Source organism: Symphodus melops, assembly GCF_947650265.1.
Source record: "Symphodus melops genome assembly, chromosome: 5".
Lineage (NCBI taxonomy): Eukaryota > Metazoa > Chordata > Actinopteri > Labriformes > Labridae > Symphodus > Symphodus melops.
In genome coordinates this window covers 11,277,279-11,297,409 of record NC_136695.1, presented here as the reverse complement: position 1 = coordinate 11,297,409, position 20,131 = coordinate 11,277,279, and the positions used below count along the sequence as shown (strand labels likewise).

Below are 20,131 nucleotides of genomic sequence, written 5' to 3'. Positions count from 1 at the left end.
ATAGAGATGTAAAGATTAATTGTGAAATCTTGAAAAATCGAGTCAAAGGTGTTAAGATTCACGTCGGTACTCTGAAAATGAATCGCAATCGCGTTCAATGGACACCTAAATGAGAAGCTCCAATCACCTCCCCTTGTTGCAAGAAAACAAACACTGACAAGCGGGTTTGCAGCCCCTAAAGGAACCTCTCTTAGCAATAATGTTTCTACAGTCTTTTTTAATAAAATAAATTGTGAGAGAATCCATATCTTGAACTAAGAATCGTATTGTTTCATGAGTTGTTTTTTTTTTTTTTTACTTTATTTATCCCAGTGGGGAAATTCAAAGGGTCAGAGAAGTGACACACATACAACTCAGGGTTAAGTGTCTTGCCCAAGGACACATCGGACATGTTGCTCGCAGGAGCTGGAGATCAAACCCTCTATAAACGACGACTCTCCCAACTGAGCCACAGCCGTCCCTTTTTAGTGAATCATAACATTACGACAGGTGACTCAGATGTTTTTTTTATTGGGCAGAAGTCACCTGTTAGACAAACTCTGATTTGTTTTCATGGTCAAAAATGAAAGAAAATGTTGGCAGTTTGATTGCCTGAGAAAAAACAGCAACATGAAAAATGACTCAAGAAACATTATTCGACTTAAAGCTGTTTTTCTTTTGCAGTACATTCATCGCTTCAAGTGCAGACAACAGTACGGTTTAAGATGACACTTTGATATAGTGACATCTTTATATAAACAGCAGATGTCACTGTTTACTATAAAATGTGTACTAAGGAAACCCTAATGGTCTTCACGAAACATTAAATAAACTTAAAGCCCAGGACTTGATGTGTTTCCATGGTCCCTGCTCTGCTCATAAATTTAAATCAGCTCTAAATGAGCGTCCTGTGTGAGCTCCATGTATCTTTCTGTCTCATCAGCGTTCGTTCATTACTCCCATAGGAAATGAGAACTGTATCCAACGCTCCTGAGCCCCTGAGACAGAAGTTCCCTGTTTATGTTATGACTCATGCCCACTGGTTCACCAGGAGTAGCCATAGTGGTGTAGGCCATCAAGGCTGTTTAATACACACTCATGAGTTCTGAGGGGAAAAAAGGAACACACACACACACACACACACACACACACACACACACACACACACACACACACACACACACACACACACACACACACACACACACACACACACACACACACACACACACACACACACACACACACACACACACACACACACACACACACACACACACACACACACACACTCACACTGTTGTACGGTAAATGGTGGCTGGATTACTCCAGAGCAGGAGTCGTGTTTGTTTCCAGGAAGAACTCTGGCTTTTCCACTAATGAGGCCAATGCCAAAAAAAAACAGAACTCCACTACCATGGCCCACTCAGTGTCTCAAAATGAATCTTTAAAAGAGCCACTGGTTGGCAGGATCCTTTGCTTGCACACCAGCATTGCAAAAAATGGCTTGACGCATTCTTATCTCTAAGCTCCTGCGAAAAAGTGAGAATGAGGTTGAGCTTAGTTTAGCCAAAAGAGACACCTGGTTAACTAGTAATGCCTGAAAATACCAGCTATGAAAATTATTAACGGACCACTTATGCAGAGCAATTTACAACTGATTGCAGCCTGGGAAAATACCACCTTTTCTAAAAGAGTCATCACTACTATGAATGCCAAATCAGGTGTAAGCTATCACTTCATCACTTAAAAGGAAATCTGCTTTGTTAGTTTTTTCTCCTTTGTCTTTGAAATGCCATGTTACACGCTAAGAAAGACAAAACAGATTTAAAAGGCAAATGTTTAGCTAGGAATGTGTTTTACCTTTTGTTTGATACAAAGTATTTACAGTCCAACTGACTCATTCCAAAACAGCCAGGGGGAAGATGTTGATATTCATGAGCCCACCTCTTCATACTTAGAAGAGTCTTCTACAACTACAGGCTGTACTAGGTGATATCTCCTGCTGAGGAGCCAGGACGTGGATAGAGGATAGAGGACAGAGCTGACATCATGCAGGATGGGTGCCAGTGGAAAAGGCGACAGTTAAGACCGGAAAGCCCCCTAAAAGACCTGGACCAAAGATCACAGATTACTAAGAAGGGCAGCTGCATTAAAGTCTTCAGTATCTCACACAATAAAACATTAAAAGGAACGTTAAAATGTCAGGGTCGAGTATAGACAGCAGTAAATAAGCTAATATTAAATGCACGTCAACATAGATTAGAGTCATGTGTCTTTAGTGTATGAAGGCACAACAATGTTGGAGTATAAAAAAAACCTTTTGGATTTTGTGCAGCATTAAAAAGGCACAATGTATTCTTAAATACATAAGAAATGCCTGTGATGCAGTATCATTTGAGCAATGGTTGACATAATTATACTACACAGAAGTGGCATTATCCTTGGCATTACTAGTCATATTTCTGCCTTAACTATTAGCATTAGCAGCAAATGTCTGTGTTCCAGCCACATCCCTGAACAAGATTTGAGCGTAGTTAAAAAGCAACTATCTCTGAACCCAGGTTCTCTATCAATCACCTGAGTCTCCCTTCTTTCAATTAGGTGCCTTAGATTAAATATGATTCCCTGTCGATGTATGAAGTGGAAGCTGGGCTTAAATTAATGCTAATGTTAGCATCTAAATATGGCAAAGCTCACAATGGAAAAGCTAACGGGCTAATAATGGTTATAATGTTGAACACATTTAGTTAAGTGAGTTAGCTTTCGCATGCGGACATCAGCCTTGACTGATCGTTTAGGCTGATTAAGAATACCAACACTGTGGTATTATGAGGCACATTTATATTCTGGCTTCATAATATCACGGAAAAGTCAGGACAACACTTCATCCTTGTGAGACTACAGCACATATAACTGTATTCTTTATTTAAAAAATGCCCTTAATTATCATTAAGATATTTCAGTAAAGTAAATCCCAATGAAAGCAATCAGTTCAATTACAGCGATAACATCCAAAAACTAAAAAGACCAAAATGAAGTCATAGCATCAAACAGCTTATTGTCTAAATTTAGTATAAAAGGAAAGTTGGTGGCTCCCTGCATACAATTGTAATATTTCCCAGGGTGAGGCCAAGATAAAGTCATCAAAGACTCATTAATCCATCTTTTATAAGGCTCTTTTTTCATCGTCTGGCAGATGGTTTGGGGACTTGTAGTGGCTCCAATCTGACAGGTGTGTTAACCCAGTTCTTTAAGGAAGCAAATTGTGTTTCTGAAAAGACACTAGAATACACACACACACCCACACACGCCCTCAGATCTCTTATCCAGAGCCAAACTTGACTGGACTGGTTTGGGAGTGTCAGGCATTGTTACAACAGAGCTCATCAGCTGATCTGCAGGGAAAACTAAAGAAAGTCAGCTAAGTTCAGCTCGCTACTGTTTCTGTCCATGCACTGCTATATCTGACTTTAAGAGTCTGGGCCACCACAGCATAAGCCAAACAGAAGGTCTCCCACGCTGTCTGAGTCGTAACAAGGGTTAATCCCTTTGCAGCTGCAAGTAAAAACAGACACTTTGTGACAGTGGCACGGAAAGGCCTGGTGGCACCTTTGACTGCTTAAAGTGGCAGGCTGACAAGGTTTGAAGGTCACACATGAACGTGACCAATGCACAGGGTAAACAAACCACATGTGAAAATAGTGTAAGATTCTTACACACATAATGAAGATAATGAACTAAAATAAAATAGAAAAGATAACAAAGGCAAATTGTGCACTATTCTCATAAATGCTTCTTCACAAGTAGCAACAAAATCACCGTTTAGCAAGTATAACTTTAGTTAGAGCAATAGAAGAATTTACTTCTTCATTTACAGCTACTATTAGATTTGACTGTCATTGCATTTTCAACCTTTACAAATCCCCTCTGTGCAGCTCTCTTACCTTTCCTCTTGTGTTTTCTTAGGTGCCAGAATAAAATCAGGGTCACTAGATGCCCCAAAATTACCAGGGTGGGGAGAGTGGGTGCTGGGGGACTTGCAGGCATTTGTAGGGACAGATAGAGATAAGACAGAGGGGATGAGGGGACAAGCCTGGGCCGTAGAGTGACAGGTGGGTCTTTACAGGGAGGGGGGAAAGAGGAGTGGGGCACTGTGGGTGTGGCAGGGATATATAAAAAAAAAAAAGGGCAGGAATTCCTGCTGTTTCCCTCACCCTGGAGCTCGCGCTATTACTGAAAGCTGTCTTCTCTTCAAGTGTGCCGGCAATGATTCTTTTCAGCTGTTTGCTGACACTGACTTACTACGCTCTACTCAACAAGTTTGAATTGTTAACATTATTAAAAGAAAGTTGAATTTGCCAATCACAACATAAAGTAAATATTTGTGAATTATATTTGCACAAATGCTATCAGTTTATGGGTCTTTCAAGATCTCCCTGTCTCAGTTGCTACAATGAAAGGGGAGAAAGGACACTGAATACTGAACGTTGTGTTATCTGTGTTTATCTGAAGAATATCTGTGACTCATTTCATCTTTTGCAACATCCACTTCATGCCTAAGGGCTTCCGATCTGCGTTCATCAAAGTGACAACTTATTTTCTTGAGAAAAAAGTCAAGCCCATTTAATCAGTGATTGGAATAAATGTGCTTCAGTGAGTACAGCTTGCTTTTAACACTAAATATACAGTCTGTCTTAAAAAATGAAACTGTCAGTAAGTAGCAAAAATGACTTAAGATTTAAAAAAACTGAACAAGTGACAAAGTGATGAAAACTAAAACAATAATAATAGTGATAAGCATTATCTTATTTGTGATAACAACAACAACAACAACAACAACAACAACAACATCAACAACAACAACCACAACAACAACAACATGTCTCTTTATGAGATATATTGTACCAACAGCAGGATTGCAGGTTTTCGTGCTCTCACAGTAATCTGAAATAGACCTGACACACGTCTATACTGTATCTCTTAAACACAAAACAAGTTTGGAAAACCCCCCTCAAAAGTCGACCCTCCTTGTTGACACCCATCAGAACGAGAACAACAGGAAAGACACCTTGGGTGGGTGGGTGGGGTTGACTTTGCCCCCACGACCTCTGCCCTCATCCTCTCCTATATACATAGCATCAAAAAAGGAAAATAAAGAAGGCAGCCAACCTCACTCGTAATTCAAGTGAGTCACAGTTAAATATGGAATACGCTCGGTGCTGTACTAGGTGAAGGTTGTCCTGTGTGCGTGTCTCTGTTGTGTTTGTGAATGTGCGCGCACCAACCAGGAACACAACAAGACTTCACACTGCGCCTTTGCCAAAAACTCACTAACAGTCAGCAGACAGACAGACGTACTTAAACACAGACACACACGCCACAGCAACCCCACTCTGTGGACCTACCAGGTATGATCTTCATCTAAGAGACGGTATAGAGAGGAAGAGGAGGACGAGGACGAGGAGGTAAAGGAGAGCTGGGCAGAGAGGGAGTGAAGAGGACAGGAGAGACTCCTGTTTGTTTGCTCGGAACTGTTCCGTTTCTCCCGTGTTAAACTGTGACAGGCTGCACCCGCTGTTTGGATCTGTCAGCCTGCTCTCCCGTGGCCAGGGGAGGAGGGACGACACGCAAAGCCCTGGTACGGGGGCAGGGGCGAGGAGGGCTGGAGGGGGGTGGGTGGTCTCGGGAAGAGGGTCTGAGCTGACTGGGGGGCTATAAATACCCACCAGAGCCAGATGATCACACAGTGTCACAGTTAGAAACTGATGGAAGAGCTCTGGCGAAACACTTGGCTACACTCGCCCCCTAGAGACCCCCCCAAACAAACGCAAGCAGGCCCCCCCACACCATCACATGTCTCACTTTGAAGATGATGGTGGCAGGTTTATTTGCTCATATTATAGCTCTGAGCCAGAAAACAACTCTAATATGAGAGCCCCCTTGGGTACAGGATAATCAACACCAATTGGACATAACCCCAAATGTCAATGTGATAATCTTCCCATTCGTAATTTCCCCCCCTTCAGAAGGAAAAACAGAAAGCAGGACTGTTTGCTCAATATCTGGCACTTAAATTGTAATTGAGATGGGCTAGACTTAATAGGTTCAGCAATATTATGGGAAAAAGCCCTGGCAGTACCTTAGCCGGCCACAAATAGTACCAAAGCCAGCAAATCTGAAAAGTGAGATCTTAGACTGATGGTATACAAGATCAGATTCAGCCTCTCACAGAGTTTTGTGATGGGCAGATAGAAAGGGAGTTTCGGATGGCCTGAGCGCTCATTCCTGATCCCCTACTGCTTTTGGGATCACAGCAATGCACAACATTCTCTAAATATAGAAGCCCCTAATATATGCATATGTCTTTGTCAATTGTAGCGTTGACATCTGCTTGCATTTTTTCCTAATGCTAAGAGCAATTCCACCAAGTGTCTGGAGGGTAGAGCCAGGATTGTCTCCTCTCATGCATCCTCATCGCTATAGATGGATGTCCACCGAGCAACGAGGGCAGCTATACTAAGGGACCAAGTAGGGGCTTTAGAGAAGATCGCCGTGAATTCCTCTATGAACATCCTCATGTGCCTTCATAAACTCCTGGACTAGAAAGGCGCCTGAGCCCCATGCATACATCATTCATGTTAGGACACATAGCTGAAAGGTATTCTAAACTTTTTTGTCCAGAGGGAAATGCCTCTTGTCTCAATCTACACTGGTGTAGTGTTTAAGCTCCAGGTCTTAAATGACGCTCTTCTAAATCAGTCCCTTATTGAAGTCAGGTCAAATTAAAACAAATAACACGAATAAAGATAAATAAACTTTACTAAACACTGAACACGTGAAGGCTATGAAGAAAATTCACACTGCATCTTCTCAGCTCAACCAGGCTGATGTCGTGTGAGTCAGCCGGTCAACATGTACCCTGGGAAATGACTAACATTATAAGCATCTTGGCCAAACCCTCAATATATTCCACATGTTATCGATTCTTCTATTTCCTGTGCTGAGCCTACAATGACTTGTGTTGCTTTAACACATTTCTGATTACGTGCTGTGTCCACCACCAACTTCATGATGTTGGAACTCGCTGCTTTTAAAACTCGATATCAAACATGCCCCGCACGGCAAGGCGGTACTTCAAACGGCTCATGGGATAGGTTATATTTGGATAACTCTTACTTCGTGAAATCATTTATGCAAACAAGGCAAGGTCCTTTTTTCCTGTTTGAAATTTCAGTTTCAAACTCATCATAAAGGTGGCAGTGACTGATTCTGGATTTATATGTTAAGTCATGATTTTGCAAATTTTAGACAATCTTTTTTCTTCTCTTTTTGCCTTTATAGGATAGGACAGCTAATGTTGGGATGAAAGAGAGGGGGATGACATGCAGCAAAGGGATGATGTCAGAATCGAACACACAGCTGCTGTCACGAGGACTAAAGCCTCTGTACATGGGGTGCAGAACATAAACGCGAGGCTACTGGCTAGCTTCTACACAGTAGCTTTTAAAGTCTGCATTGGCTTTCTCAAGTTTCATTCTGACTCTGTATTTTCCGTACTGGCACACTGTTTCAACATCTCACTGTCAAAATGTTTGCTTGGTGTGCTTGTGTGTCAGCTTATGAAAGGCATGCTAATACAGTCTTACACTTTTGATCATTCCAATTAAATGTAAGATGGGATTTCAGGTGGACTCAGCAGTAAAAGATAGGCCGGCACGAAACAGCTAAGGTCGTTAACTTTGTTTTGATGAAAACATCACCGGTGGCCGACAGCAGAGAACGTAACAGCAGTATCTCTTTAAGCTGCCAACTCACAAAACATGAGACTGATAGCATGGGATTGAACATTCACAATGTCCTCCTTTTTTCAGGTTTTTTTTTTTTCCTTTTCCAAAAGGTCAGGCTTGTAACTCAAGCTCTCAGATTTGAGAATGGCCTGGGTGAGTCATGACATCAAAATGATGTGCCGCCATAATGACAGGCACAGAGCTGGAGCACACTGTAGCTCTTCATTTAACCAATCACACAAGAATGCATCGGGCACATTTTCAGAGATGAAAACATGGAGGACCTCAGTGACATGTCTGGGATGTGATTTTGTCTAATTGGCCTTGGTGCCATGGGTGGGCAGAGTTGGAATCGCCTCTCCTAGAAGTCCATTTGACACAAAAAGGGCACAGCTTTTGTAGAAGAGTGTACAGCAACATCTTTTCATACCAAAAAAAAATCAAGTGTGACACACGATGCCAAAGTGTTTGCTAGAAATTTAAACCAGCACAAAGTGACCACTTATTTTGAATGCAGCATTTTTGTGGCATAAGTCAGATTTACAAATACTTTCCCACTTTCCTGGTTTCCTCATCCCAGAGTCAATGAAAAATAAACCAAATTCATAGCAGGCAGAAAGTATAGGACCAGCTAACAGCAGTTTTATCTCAGGGTGTGAGTGAGACTGATGACAGCTGTGTAATGAGCAAACATACCAAGAATACCAAATAACAACAGTAAAAGCCATATCTCTGTAAATCCCTGCCCTGTATAACACTCCCTCTTCTTTCTGAGGTCAAATCCAAATGAAACTGCTTTGAAAAGACTGAAAAATATTGCTGAACCATCGCCCAAAAGAAGCAAGGATTATAGTCTTAGGTTGTAAAATATTAGTTACTTGAAGTTTTATAACGTCAGCTTGAGTAATGTTGTACAATTTGGTCTGTGTGACAGATGACAGTGGTTGTTAATGGACAGCAGATGTCAGCAGTGTGTTACAGCACACTGTGTCCATCTGATAGACTATCACTGTTGTGTCTACATCTGATAACAGCATTTATCAGACAACACTGGGAATACTAGTAACATTTAAACCTCAATGATTCTTCACGCTTCCAATTAGTGTTGCTAAGAGTTCATGGTTTCTTCAGAAATTGGAGTGGATATTATTCTGTGTATGATGAGTTGCACATGCTGCTTACTATATATGTGAGTCATACATGTGGTTTTATCACACTGCAAAAGGGACTTATTTTCCTGATGAGTACCACAGATTGAATAAAACAAACCTGCTGTTAATTAAATCCAGACCTACTGTCACGTGTGGAACCAAACAAACACACCCAGACAGCCGTGAGCAAAACGTTCCAACTTCCCGACGCTTTGTCCTTTGCTCACACCCACAATAGACAACGCCCTAGTGAAGTCCATGCTTTATACCCTCACAGGATTGGAAAAAATGCACATAATAGTCAAGATTACATTTTACTCATCAAAGTTGTGAAATATTAGGCATCGTGTATTATCAAGAGTCACATGAATATGCTTCTGCATCCTGATATGAAACGAGCAATGCAAGTTTCACTTCAGCAAAGTCAACCACAGAACCAACTGGCACCTTTTTCTGGATTTTATAGAATTGGGTTTTTTTTTCCTCCAGATCTGGCAATGGAGGCTTACATATACTGCTATCACTTTGTCTACACAACTCCCATATCCTACGCATACCATTACATAATGGTATGCAAAAGGAATGCTTATCTCCAATACAAGACAGGGTGAAAGGAGGACCAATAAAAGAAAAAAAAAAAACAGGGAACTTAAAACTGTGCCAAGAACAGAATATTACTGGAGCAAAGAGGAGTTGTGCTCCCAAAAGCACCACACCTCCTTCTCATCGTCAGTCCGGCTTTAACTCTCACACATCTATCTCTACAGGGAACAGGCGGGGCTGAATCGCAACAAACTGCCCCACCTAGTTGGAAGGCCTGCAGGTCTGCTTAATCTCATTTGGCAAACACTCAGAGATGACTCCAGAGATTACCGTTTTCTGGAACATGTGGCAAGCTCACTTTAGAAAACAGAAATTCCCCACCCAAATAAAAATATATATTTTTAGTTAGAATTGTTTAAGGTTTGAATGCCCTATATGTATACAGTGTGGGAAATAGTAATTCGGAACTCATTAGTGCTTGGATGTGATTTAACTTTTAAAATGAGCATTTATTTATAATTTTCAAATGTCTTGTGGAAGAATCCATGTCATAATGTCAGTCTAAGAATCTGACAGTGCCTTGAACACACTATAGGGCAGGCTATGACAGTGTCACTGATACTTCATCTATTTTAACACACACATAATTAAATCACAGCCACATCTCAATGCACTCTTCTCACCGGCTCACTGAAACTACTTCTAAAGACAGGCTGCCTGCAGTCCACAACACAAAGATGAAGCTGGCCTCTGTAATATGTCACTGTTAGCCATAAACTTTCATTGAATAACCCCAAATAATGCTTAGGAAGATAAGCAAGAGAGAGACAGCTACAGCGTGGGAGTGTCCTTAGGAGCATACTACACAAGTACCTGACAATGTGAAGGAGCAATAAAAGGGCTTTCATGTCCTACCCTACCTGCAGCCTCCCACACTTCAAACAAGAGGCAGAAGTCATTACATCACATGCAAAGAGAGAGAGAGTAAGAAACTACCGGAAGTAGGGTAAATCATTCACACAAACCTTCAATGAAGTTTGGCCACGTCTTTTCCTCCGGCTCCTCCAGTGAGTGGTCCCAATCTGATTCAGGTGAAGCCCCATGCACTGTGGGTCCAGCTGGTGCCCCTGACAACAGTGCCCGCTCTATGGCAATTGCTTCCAGAACATCCAGGTCCAGTGCTTCACCTTCTTCCTCAGGTTGCACAGGTGGAGGAGGTGACTGCTCCCCAGCAACAAGGTGCTTCACCTCAACTATCTCTTCAACCACTACGATTTTCCTCTTCATGGCGGCCTCGTCAATGTCAGGGTTTCCAGACTCACAGGTGTCCCCCAGGTGAGGCTGCTCAGGCTGGGCAGCGGCGGGTGGGGCAGTAGCAGAGGGTGTGTCCTCCTCCAAGTCCTTCTTCTTCGCTTGCTCCTGCTTTAAGGCCTCAGAAACAGAGAGGCTTTTCTCTGTGCTGCGCTCTGCTGCCTGACTAGCTGAATGTTGTGCAACTCTGGGAGGCTCCTCTGGCTTGGCGAGGGGGCTGGCCTGTGCCTGAGCTACAGCTGCCTCTGCTGTTAGCGCTGGCACTGCTGACGCTAACTCTTCGGCTGCGTGTGCTTCCCTCACAGTCGAGGATGTTTTTGGTTTCGGAACCTCCCGCTTGATTTTTTCAGCAAAGAGCAGAGCTGACTCCACCTCCCCTTTGTCTGCTGGGGCCTCAGAGAGCACAGCTGCTGCCTGCCTGGTTTCCTCACTGCACATTCTTTCAGGAGTCATCTTTGGGGAAACATTCTGCTCGCTCGGTTCAGAGGCCATGTCAGGGCTGTCTTTAACAATGTCATTCGACGATGATGTAGTGTCAGTGGACCTTAATGCTTCGGCCTCAGGCAAATGGACAGACTCTGCATTTATGCCTTCTTTTGCTGATGCCTGGGCCTGCTTTTTCCCTTTTCCTTTCTTCTTACTCTTTGAAGCTTCCTCTGCAGCTTTCCCTGCAATTATTGGGGATTTAGTCTCTGGTGTGAGTTTTTGTGACTCTGAGACAGCTGCAGGAATTTCCTTGTCAAGTTTAGGACTGGCTTGTTCAATCCCTACTTGAGTTATTTTCTGCACAATCACTGTTTCCACTTTAGTGACAGTCATTTCCTCAGATTTAGTCAGCTCCTCGTGGGCTAATTTAACGTTAGATTTGTCCATTGAGGAAAATTGTTTCTGTGTTCCCTTTTTAACAATGCTTTCCTCTGTGCTTTTTTTTACTGTGGCATGATCTACTTGGGGTCCTACAGGGACATCTTCAAGTGGAAGTGTTTTAACTTTAGAATTGCTCTGGTCCTGAGTTTGTTTAGGGACTTCCATTTTTGGCTTCCCTTCAATCTGTTGAGGGACTTCCTTTCCATCTTCCACATCAAAATCCATCTTAGCCTGAGTCATGTTTTTGTCAACAGGGGGTGCTCCCTCAAGCAGTAGTGTGGGCTGAAGGGCAATTTCTGCTATCTCCCTCTCAGGGGACTTGTCCGTACAAGTTGTTTTCATCTGAAACTTTGAGTCCAGTGGTCCCTCGTCATTTATACACTTTGATATCTCTCCAGGGGATTTCTTTTTCTTCCTTTTTGTTTTAGAGCTTCCTTCAATCAATGGCTTAGTTTCCACTATCTCCTGGGCGGTACTTTGACTCACTGGAGGAGGAGATGAGTTTTTTCCCTCTAACATTTGGCCCTGTACAGAGACTTCAGTGGCTTCTTGTCCTAGCTGTTTCTCTTTCTTAACAAGAGGGATCCCTTTTGCATCAGTGTTTTCCTGTTTTGTGAAAATCTCTGTTACTGTAGATTTCACAGGTGCTGCGTTTTCAGCATTTGTCATTGGTGCTGAGAGAGTCTTCGATACACTCGTTTTAACTTCAAGAGTTGAGGATTCAACCACTTTAGCAGTTTTGGGGGGCACTTCATCACTTTTAGGCTTTACTGAGAGATTCACTGAGGTCACTTGAGCATCAATCGGCGCCTGAGTCACGTTAGCGGTTACATCGACGAAATCAGTGGACAACGCCGAGTCATTGGGGGTACTGTTGGGTCGGGGTTTGGTGGTATCCTGAGTGAAAGATACTTGGGCCGTTTTCTTTGCCTTCTCATGTTTTATTTTAGACTCAACTGTTGTCTTTGCCTCTGTAGGTTTAAGTGGTTCCTTATCAACCTTTGCTCCCTTAAGCCCCTCATCTTTGATTTCCACACTGACAGGTTTTGTGCTGACAGGAGCGGCCCTGCCTGTGTCAGTTTGGGGTTTGGACATTTCCTTAACTGTACCTTTTGTAATTGCTGCTTCGGCCTTGACTTTTTTGTCTGGCTTTTCAGATATAGCCTTTACAGCTGCAGACTGAGCTGGATCCACTATTACCTTTTTTGTCATCTGCTCTTCTTTATTATCGGACTTTGTGGTGATGGCTGGGGTTAGGGTTGCAGTGTCAGTCAGGGGTTTTGAGATTTCCTGAGAAGCAGCCATTGTCGTAAATGCTTTTGGCTTTACTTTCTCAGCTGCTGGCGGTTCAGGTCTAGCCTTGACCTCAGCAGAACTAACTGAATCCAATGCAATTACCTTTGCTGTCTTATTCTCTTTGACATCTTTATTGACAGGCTCGGTGATGGCAGGTGTGGTAGTAGAACTGTCTACAACAGGTTTAGGGGTGTCCTCAGCAGAGGCAATTTGAGGCTTTAATTTACTAGCCTCCTTCTGAGACAGCACCTTAACTGCTGCAGGCGTAGTTGGCTCAACAATCTTTGCCTTTGTCTTCTCATCTTTGGCATCTTTTTTGACAGATTTTTTACTAACAGGGGTGGCATTGGCAGGCTCAATTAGGGCTGTGGAGGTTTCCTGTGAAGAAATGCTTGAAAAAACAGCTTGGGCCTTTGCTTTTTCAGTTGCCGCCTCAGCTGTAATCTTGACCTCTGCAGATTTAATAGGATCCACAACAATTGCCTTTTTTGTCTTCTCCTCTTTAACCTCAGTACCAGGAAGTGTTGTGATAGCAGGCTTGACGCAAGCTTTTTCATCAGGGGTCTTAAGCTTCTCTTTATTTGTTTTGGGAGAGGAGTGTTCTGGTGGAATCTTTGAGCCTGTAGCCCATGTAGCACCTGTAGCCAAAGTAGCAGCCATTAATGGTAGGGCCGGTTTGGAGGACATGGATGTCAGTGACACATCCTGTTTCAGATCTTCTCTCTGAACCTGAGCAGAAACTGGGGCCTTCTCCTTTTGGACTTCAGTCACTCTTCTCTCTGATGATTTTGATACTGGCTTCTCACTGCTCACATCAGGTGGCTGCTGAGAGACATGTTTTACCCTGCTCTCCTCCATCATCACTGATTGACTTGGGCTGAAGTTCCCTTTCCTAAAAAAGGACTGAGGCTGGTCCTCTACCTCACATGACACTTTTGGCCTCATTGGGCCTGCACCTTGTGGACGGCCCCGAAACCTTGGGGTTCTATCAGAGTAGCCCTCTCTTTCTCCGGGACCCATCATCTTGTGGCGGTAGCCCTGGCGTTCAGCATGAGCCTCTTGGCTCTCTGATTCCCCCCTGCGTCCTGGCTTCGGAACATATGATGTTGGACCTTCCACAGATTGGACCTTTGCAGCCCGGTGGGCAAAAGATAGGGTGGCAGCCGGCTTCCTAACCCTCTGAAGGGATGCAGGGACAATCTCAGGTGGCAAGCGAAGGAAGTCACGCAGGTAAACAATGCCCTCATTGGTCAGGTACCAGTAGAAATGCCTCCAAGCAAATGTCTCCTTCACATGGCCCCTTGACTTAAGAGACCCCATCGCACGAATGACTTGTAGATTGCTCACACCTTCTACCTCAGGGTGCTTGGCCTGGGGTCTCTTGTCCTTCTTAGCCACCATGACACCATCTCGAAACAGCACCTCATAGATGGCCCTCAAGTCCCTTAAGGGCATCAGCATTCCAGCAACCATTGTGCTTACACTAAGAATACTCTCTCAAACTAAAACTGAAAATAACAACATGAAGGAAAAGTCACTAAAATTACCCAACGTCTTGTTGTGTAAAAGAATCCAGTGGCAAAACCAGTTGTCACGTGTTTCTTAATTCAATAACAAAAAAAATGATAGAAGAAATCCTCGTTTGTTTTTTTTCTTACTTTTTTCCTCGTGTTCTTGCTGCTCCTTTTATCGTGAAGAAAACAAATATTCCTTTGTGAATTCTGACTTAATCAAAGTCAAAAGTTTCCTGTCCTTGCTGAATACAGCGTGGCTGGGAATGAACAGTCTCTGTTCTGCCGAGATGGCAATGACAGAATGGAAGAGGCAGCGTGTGTGTGTGTGTGTGTGTGTGAGAGAGAGAGAGAGAGAGAGAGAGAGAGGGTGAGAGTGAGGCACACTTCTCAGTCCGGCTCCTCCTACCTTCTCTGTGTAATTCTTAGGGAAAAAATGGCATGGAAAAAAAGTCTCACCAAAGTAAACAGTACGGCAAAGAGCTGCAAGCAATGTTTTAAAAAAAAAAAAGGATCTGAAATAAACCGATCGAAACAAAGTAAGCGCAAAGTCACACGAATTGAGCAGCACACCTAAGGAGTGTGTTTGAGCACATGCTCTGTAGCTCTGTGACTTACACAGAGACACCCACTCTCTCACGATAGCACACGCCTCCAGTGTAATTTACACACACCTCTAAACACACATTAAGACCGGCTGACACACACCCTTTTGCATGTCACACACCATACAAATAAAACATACTGTTCTCAAGAGATTAGTTGAGGAGAAACAGATTCAACAATATGCATACATCCTGCCCTGGGACGACTTGCAGTTCAGGCATGTAGGTTGCCAAGTACAAGGTGTCTAGTTTTACACATTTCCTGATCAGGTGTCACTGAGGACCTTTTACTCTACACACAAGGTGTGGTTTTAAGATTTCAAGTTGCATAGTGAGTGTGTAAAGTCTAGTGACACTGGCAGATGTATTTTAGTCAGTCTCTACAGACTAAGACATTTAACAAATATTGTACGCACAGGATATAAAAAGACTAAGCCATCATGACCCAACCCTTACATACAGAACTATTATAAAATCTACTTCTATTTTTATCTCTGTTTGTTTGGAGATTCATCGTATCACCAAGTAAAGAAAACGACATAGATGAATTGGCATTTCCTATTACAGCTCATTGAGGTAAAAAGAAAAAAAAAAGAAAAGAGATGGTAAAAGTGATGCAACAGGCTGTAAAGCACCCTGAAGTAGTTGTGCTGCAGCCAGCAGCCTGCAATGGGGCTCCTTTTAGCTGGAAAGAATGAATCTCCCCTGCAAAACTATATAAAGGGCTGGACATTATAGCTAACCTTTTCAGCACTCACAGAAACATGATATCAGATTTCTTTCCCGAGATCACTTTTCTCTTCTGTACATCTGTCTGCCGTTCGTCTCCCCGTGTCAGTGACAGAGTTCCTGTATCCCCAGTGTCCAGTGAAAGCCAATTTGAAGAAAAACTGACCATTATTGGTTATAGAAGAGCAAAGTTTACAAGGTCCACTGAAAGAATAGAGTAGAGCAAGCAGGCGGTACTTTGTCAGAGCACAATGCTCTAGTTGCGCAACTCTAGTGGCATTGGGTTGATTCTTTCCCCCTGCTGTTTTAAACCACAATCACTATGCATCCAAACACTGGCGAACAACTGTTTTTATTTGATTTGCCATGGCAACAGTCAAATGTAGTGAGCCAGCTCTGAGTAACTTACATATCCGCTTTCAGGGCTGTAGTGAAGAAGCAGCAGACCATAAATCTGTACTCCTGAACAGCTGTACAACACTGTCATTTCACAGTCCTTAATGAAAGACACTGACGTGACCTACACAAACTATCAGCAGACTCATCCACAATCAGGAAGATGTATCTGAAGCAAAATGTTAGACTATACAATGGTTAAAGTAATATTGTTTTGGTTAATAAAAAAGACAATAGGCTTAGAAAGACTGAAGGAAAGCATATATTCTTTAAAATAAAAGGCAGTCGTGTGAATTGAAGTAATTACTTCCAGGACAGCAGAATGAGTTTTTGGCAGTAAAGTACTCAACAATTCCTGTTCCACGACAGTTCTTTGACACTTATCTTGTTATCACAAGAGGCGATGCCCCAGGCCATGTACTGACTCCACCTATAGCAGCTATGCTGTACAACTTCAGTCACTATGGTTTATAATCTTTTGTGATCATGTCAAGTTACCAACTCAAAGTGACGACTCAGGGGTTTTTTTAGGAGAAGAACAAAGGAATTCTGAGGCTATTACGAAAGGAAGGCATTCCTTTGTTACGAAACAAATGTTTTATTGTTAACATGCTGCAGACTGCCTGACACTGAGGCAATGAGGTGGTGGGGCGGCACCAGGTAAAGCTGGATGAGTATATGCAAGTGTAATTATGCAAGCTTGAGGTCAAGTGTGCCTATTACTGTCAAGGAAATCATTATTCCATGTTGATCAATTAGTTTCCATATTGATTCACTAACAATATGCATTGATGACAAAAGTACACCAGTAATTAATCAAAGTATCTTCTGACCTTTGTTAAAGAAATATGTTTGCATTATTTGTGGAGGTTTAGAACAAAGTGACTACAAAATGTATTTTACAGTTGCATTATTCTTTAAATAATAAAAAATAAAACATTTTCCTTTAAAGTGCAGTTCTGTGCCTGAGCGGAATTTACAGCACAGAGCTAATCAACATTTCTTTAAACCCTCTGAGGTGTAAGTCAGATGAAGTCTTAGATAGTTATTACACCATGAATACAAAAGGACATTTCTTAGATATTTTGAAATAAAATAACTATACTATAAAACAACACACAATAAAATAAAATGAGTAAATCAATTAATAACAACTATGCAGCCATGATTTGTTCAGTGTGTTATGGATTTATCAAGCTATCCAAGCACAAAAAGGACAATCTACAATTGACAATTCTACAATTCATTCAAAGCTGATTAGCAAAGAGCACATTTTCCTGATACTAGAACAAGCGGAATAGGATGAATCCATTCAGAACAGTTCTATTTTCTGTATTTCTGTGCTGTGAGCAAACTGTGGGGCTGCCTTGGCTTATCATTGGCCCTTCCATATCAGCTGATCACAGAATCAAGCTCTGATTGGTTGACTGAAAGCCTCCAAGTTAGCCAAGTGAGCTAAGAACAGAAGTTACACTTTCAGTAAAATGTAAAACTTAAATCTTAAAAATTACTGTAGTTTTTAGGGGGATTGGATCCTATGTAAATACACATATGTAATTATTGGGATAGTAAAACTTGTGGATGTTGCAGAAACACATGGAGTTTATCACCTGAAAGCTGCCATTCTCACACAGCGAGTAGATTTGACATTAAGTCGCTATATCGGGCCATTCTATTTTTTGAGCTATGAGTCATAAACCACTCATTTTATTTTGTGTATGACAGTGTTTAACCCCAGAGTACAACCATTAATAGGCTTTAAATTGCATACATTTTGAGAACAAAAAAATAGATCTCAGGATTTTCTGAATTAGTCACCAATTTGAAAACCTAGTTTGCAGGGCATGTATTGATATTTTTACTCAGTTCTATTCTAAAGCGTGTATTTCGTCACTGCTGATATTTTGTGGTTTACAATTATGTATCAAAATTAATAGTTTACTCAATGGCAAACAACACAAATCAACCACTATTAAAAATCAAGCCTGGAGCAGACTCATTATGGTAATCTTGATCACCATGCTTGCCCTGTTCTCCTGCTTGCATATCAGTGGGATTTCATGCACTGTTTATGCACAAAGTGCTCAGTGACTCAAAACTTCCCACGGTGACCCTTATGCTGGCCTCAGGCCCAATCCTTTCAACCATCCTAATATGAAATATGCCGACTTCAAGGCCTGATTAAGCCTTCCAGTACTGTGCGCCGCTACTTCTTTTTATAGATACTTATAAGAGTTACACGCTGTGTCAAGGTTTGAAGTGAAATTACTATCTTAATAAATGATAGGAAATCGACTCAGGGTAGGAGGATACAAACTCACTGTAGAATTAATAGCACATACTTCAAATCATTCTACCAAGAGATATTGCAGCAGTGGACAATTGAAAATAGCGTCATTTGATTGATTGGAGCAGATAAAGGAGAAATAAGACTTTGGCGAGGAGTACTTGAATAGTTTCCTGCCGAGGAGTTTCAGAGCTCCACAAGTCCAAGAATAGACTTGTCATCGCCAACTGATGGTGGCTGGCGACTGGCCCACTGTAAAGGCCTGCTGCTCCAAGGCCTTCTGGTCCAGCACACGTGCCCAATCTGATATCAGATCCAAGCCTCTCCAGCCACTTCCAGGGAAAGCAAAGGTTAGCAGAGCCTTACTTGCCCACTGCTGTGAGTGCTTACATTACAGGAAGTCAAACATGTTGAAACTAAAGGACAAATGTCTAGACAATGATTATTCTATCGTTAGGGTTAGGGCGTACTGTAGGTTGCATGCAGTTCTTATACACAGGGAAAATCAAGCACTTCAGGATCAGGACTTGCAGAAACTGAAGAAGAAGCAATGGTGCTTTCTAGTTTAAGAGTGTTAGGTGGAACTATTCCTCAAACATTACTTTGATGGGCGACTTGGGATTTTACTGTCCTTTAAATACGTTTTTAAATGTAAATCAAAGGGTAGCTTTTTTTTACCCCAAAAACATGACTTGCAGTTTTGTATACATGACAAATCCTTTTTTGCAATGCACCCTTTTTAAACCTGCCCTATTTTCATTAGTGGAGCTTGTCTCCCGGGTATAATTAGGCAAGAGACCCCTCAGTCAGGGACAGCTGGGCCCCCCTTATACAGCTGACACATGTAAGACCACAAACACCTCTGACTGAAGGGATCTGCTAATGTTAGATATTGTTCGAAGCAGCTGTATATGTGGGCCAGGGTTGTCCCACGGTAATCATAGGCTTTACCTAGAGCAGAGTGTTAGCAGTGAATCTGTGCTTTTACATGACAAATAAATGGTTTGTACAATGAGAAACACATGAGAAAAGTTCCTTCACATGTTGAAAGTCACTGTGATGGTATGATGATCAATTTTTTTTTTTTCAATCACGTATACATATGATGTTGAATGGTTGGTTGACCAATTGACCAAATGGTCCCAAGAAATCTAACAATCCCCATAAGAGAAACCCCACTGACATATGTCATCATTTAGCTTTTCCTTGAATGCCTCTATAAGCTTAGCATTTTAGATTCAAGTATACCATCGGATGGACTGCCATGAATCAGACTCGCACATATCACATCTCACTATTCAGGTTGTTGTTGGGGGGGGGGGGTTACCACTTATCTAGGGACATCATCAGACACAAAAAAATAGACTCGTTTTGCACTTATTATCAATGTAACACCAACTCAATCAACTCATGCTGCAGTGTTGCTTTCCATTGAGCACTACTTAACAAATGTTTAAGTAGCTTAAAAGGGTTAATGAAAAATGTTAGCAATTGGTATGAACATGTTATCATTCTGTTGTTTGCTTAGAGCACAGAAAGCGACAAAGCTATGCTTCATACAGTATGCTTCAAAGGATTAAGTACTTAAATGTGGATAGGGTTTGAAAAAGCAAACCAAACTAGATTCATGGAAGTTTTTTCACATCTTTTTTTTTTTTTTTTTAAA

At 42.0% G+C, this 20,131-nt stretch overlaps 1 protein-coding gene across 8 annotated transcripts in view; it reads right to left on the bottom strand.

The window, feature by feature from the left end:
• The window catches only part of LOC306824087 (plectin-like), a 115,158-nt gene that overhangs the window by 48,318 nt on the left and 46,709 nt on the right, over positions 1-20,131 (bottom strand). For 4 of the 8 annotated variants that reach the window (XM_079344048.1, XM_079344050.1, XM_079344052.1 and 1 more), the window contains exon 1: positions 10,489-15,039. The exons of 2 other annotated variants lie outside the window; for them this stretch is intronic. In XM_079344048.1, coding sequence (XP_079200174.1) covers positions 10,489-14,410 — 3,922 coding nt within the window. In that variant the 5' untranslated portion in view covers positions 14,411-15,039. Of the gene's footprint in view, positions 1-10,488; positions 15,040-20,131 lie in introns of those variants that run through there. 2 more of the 8 variants (XM_079344053.1, XM_079344054.1) reach the window with 2 other exon arrangements.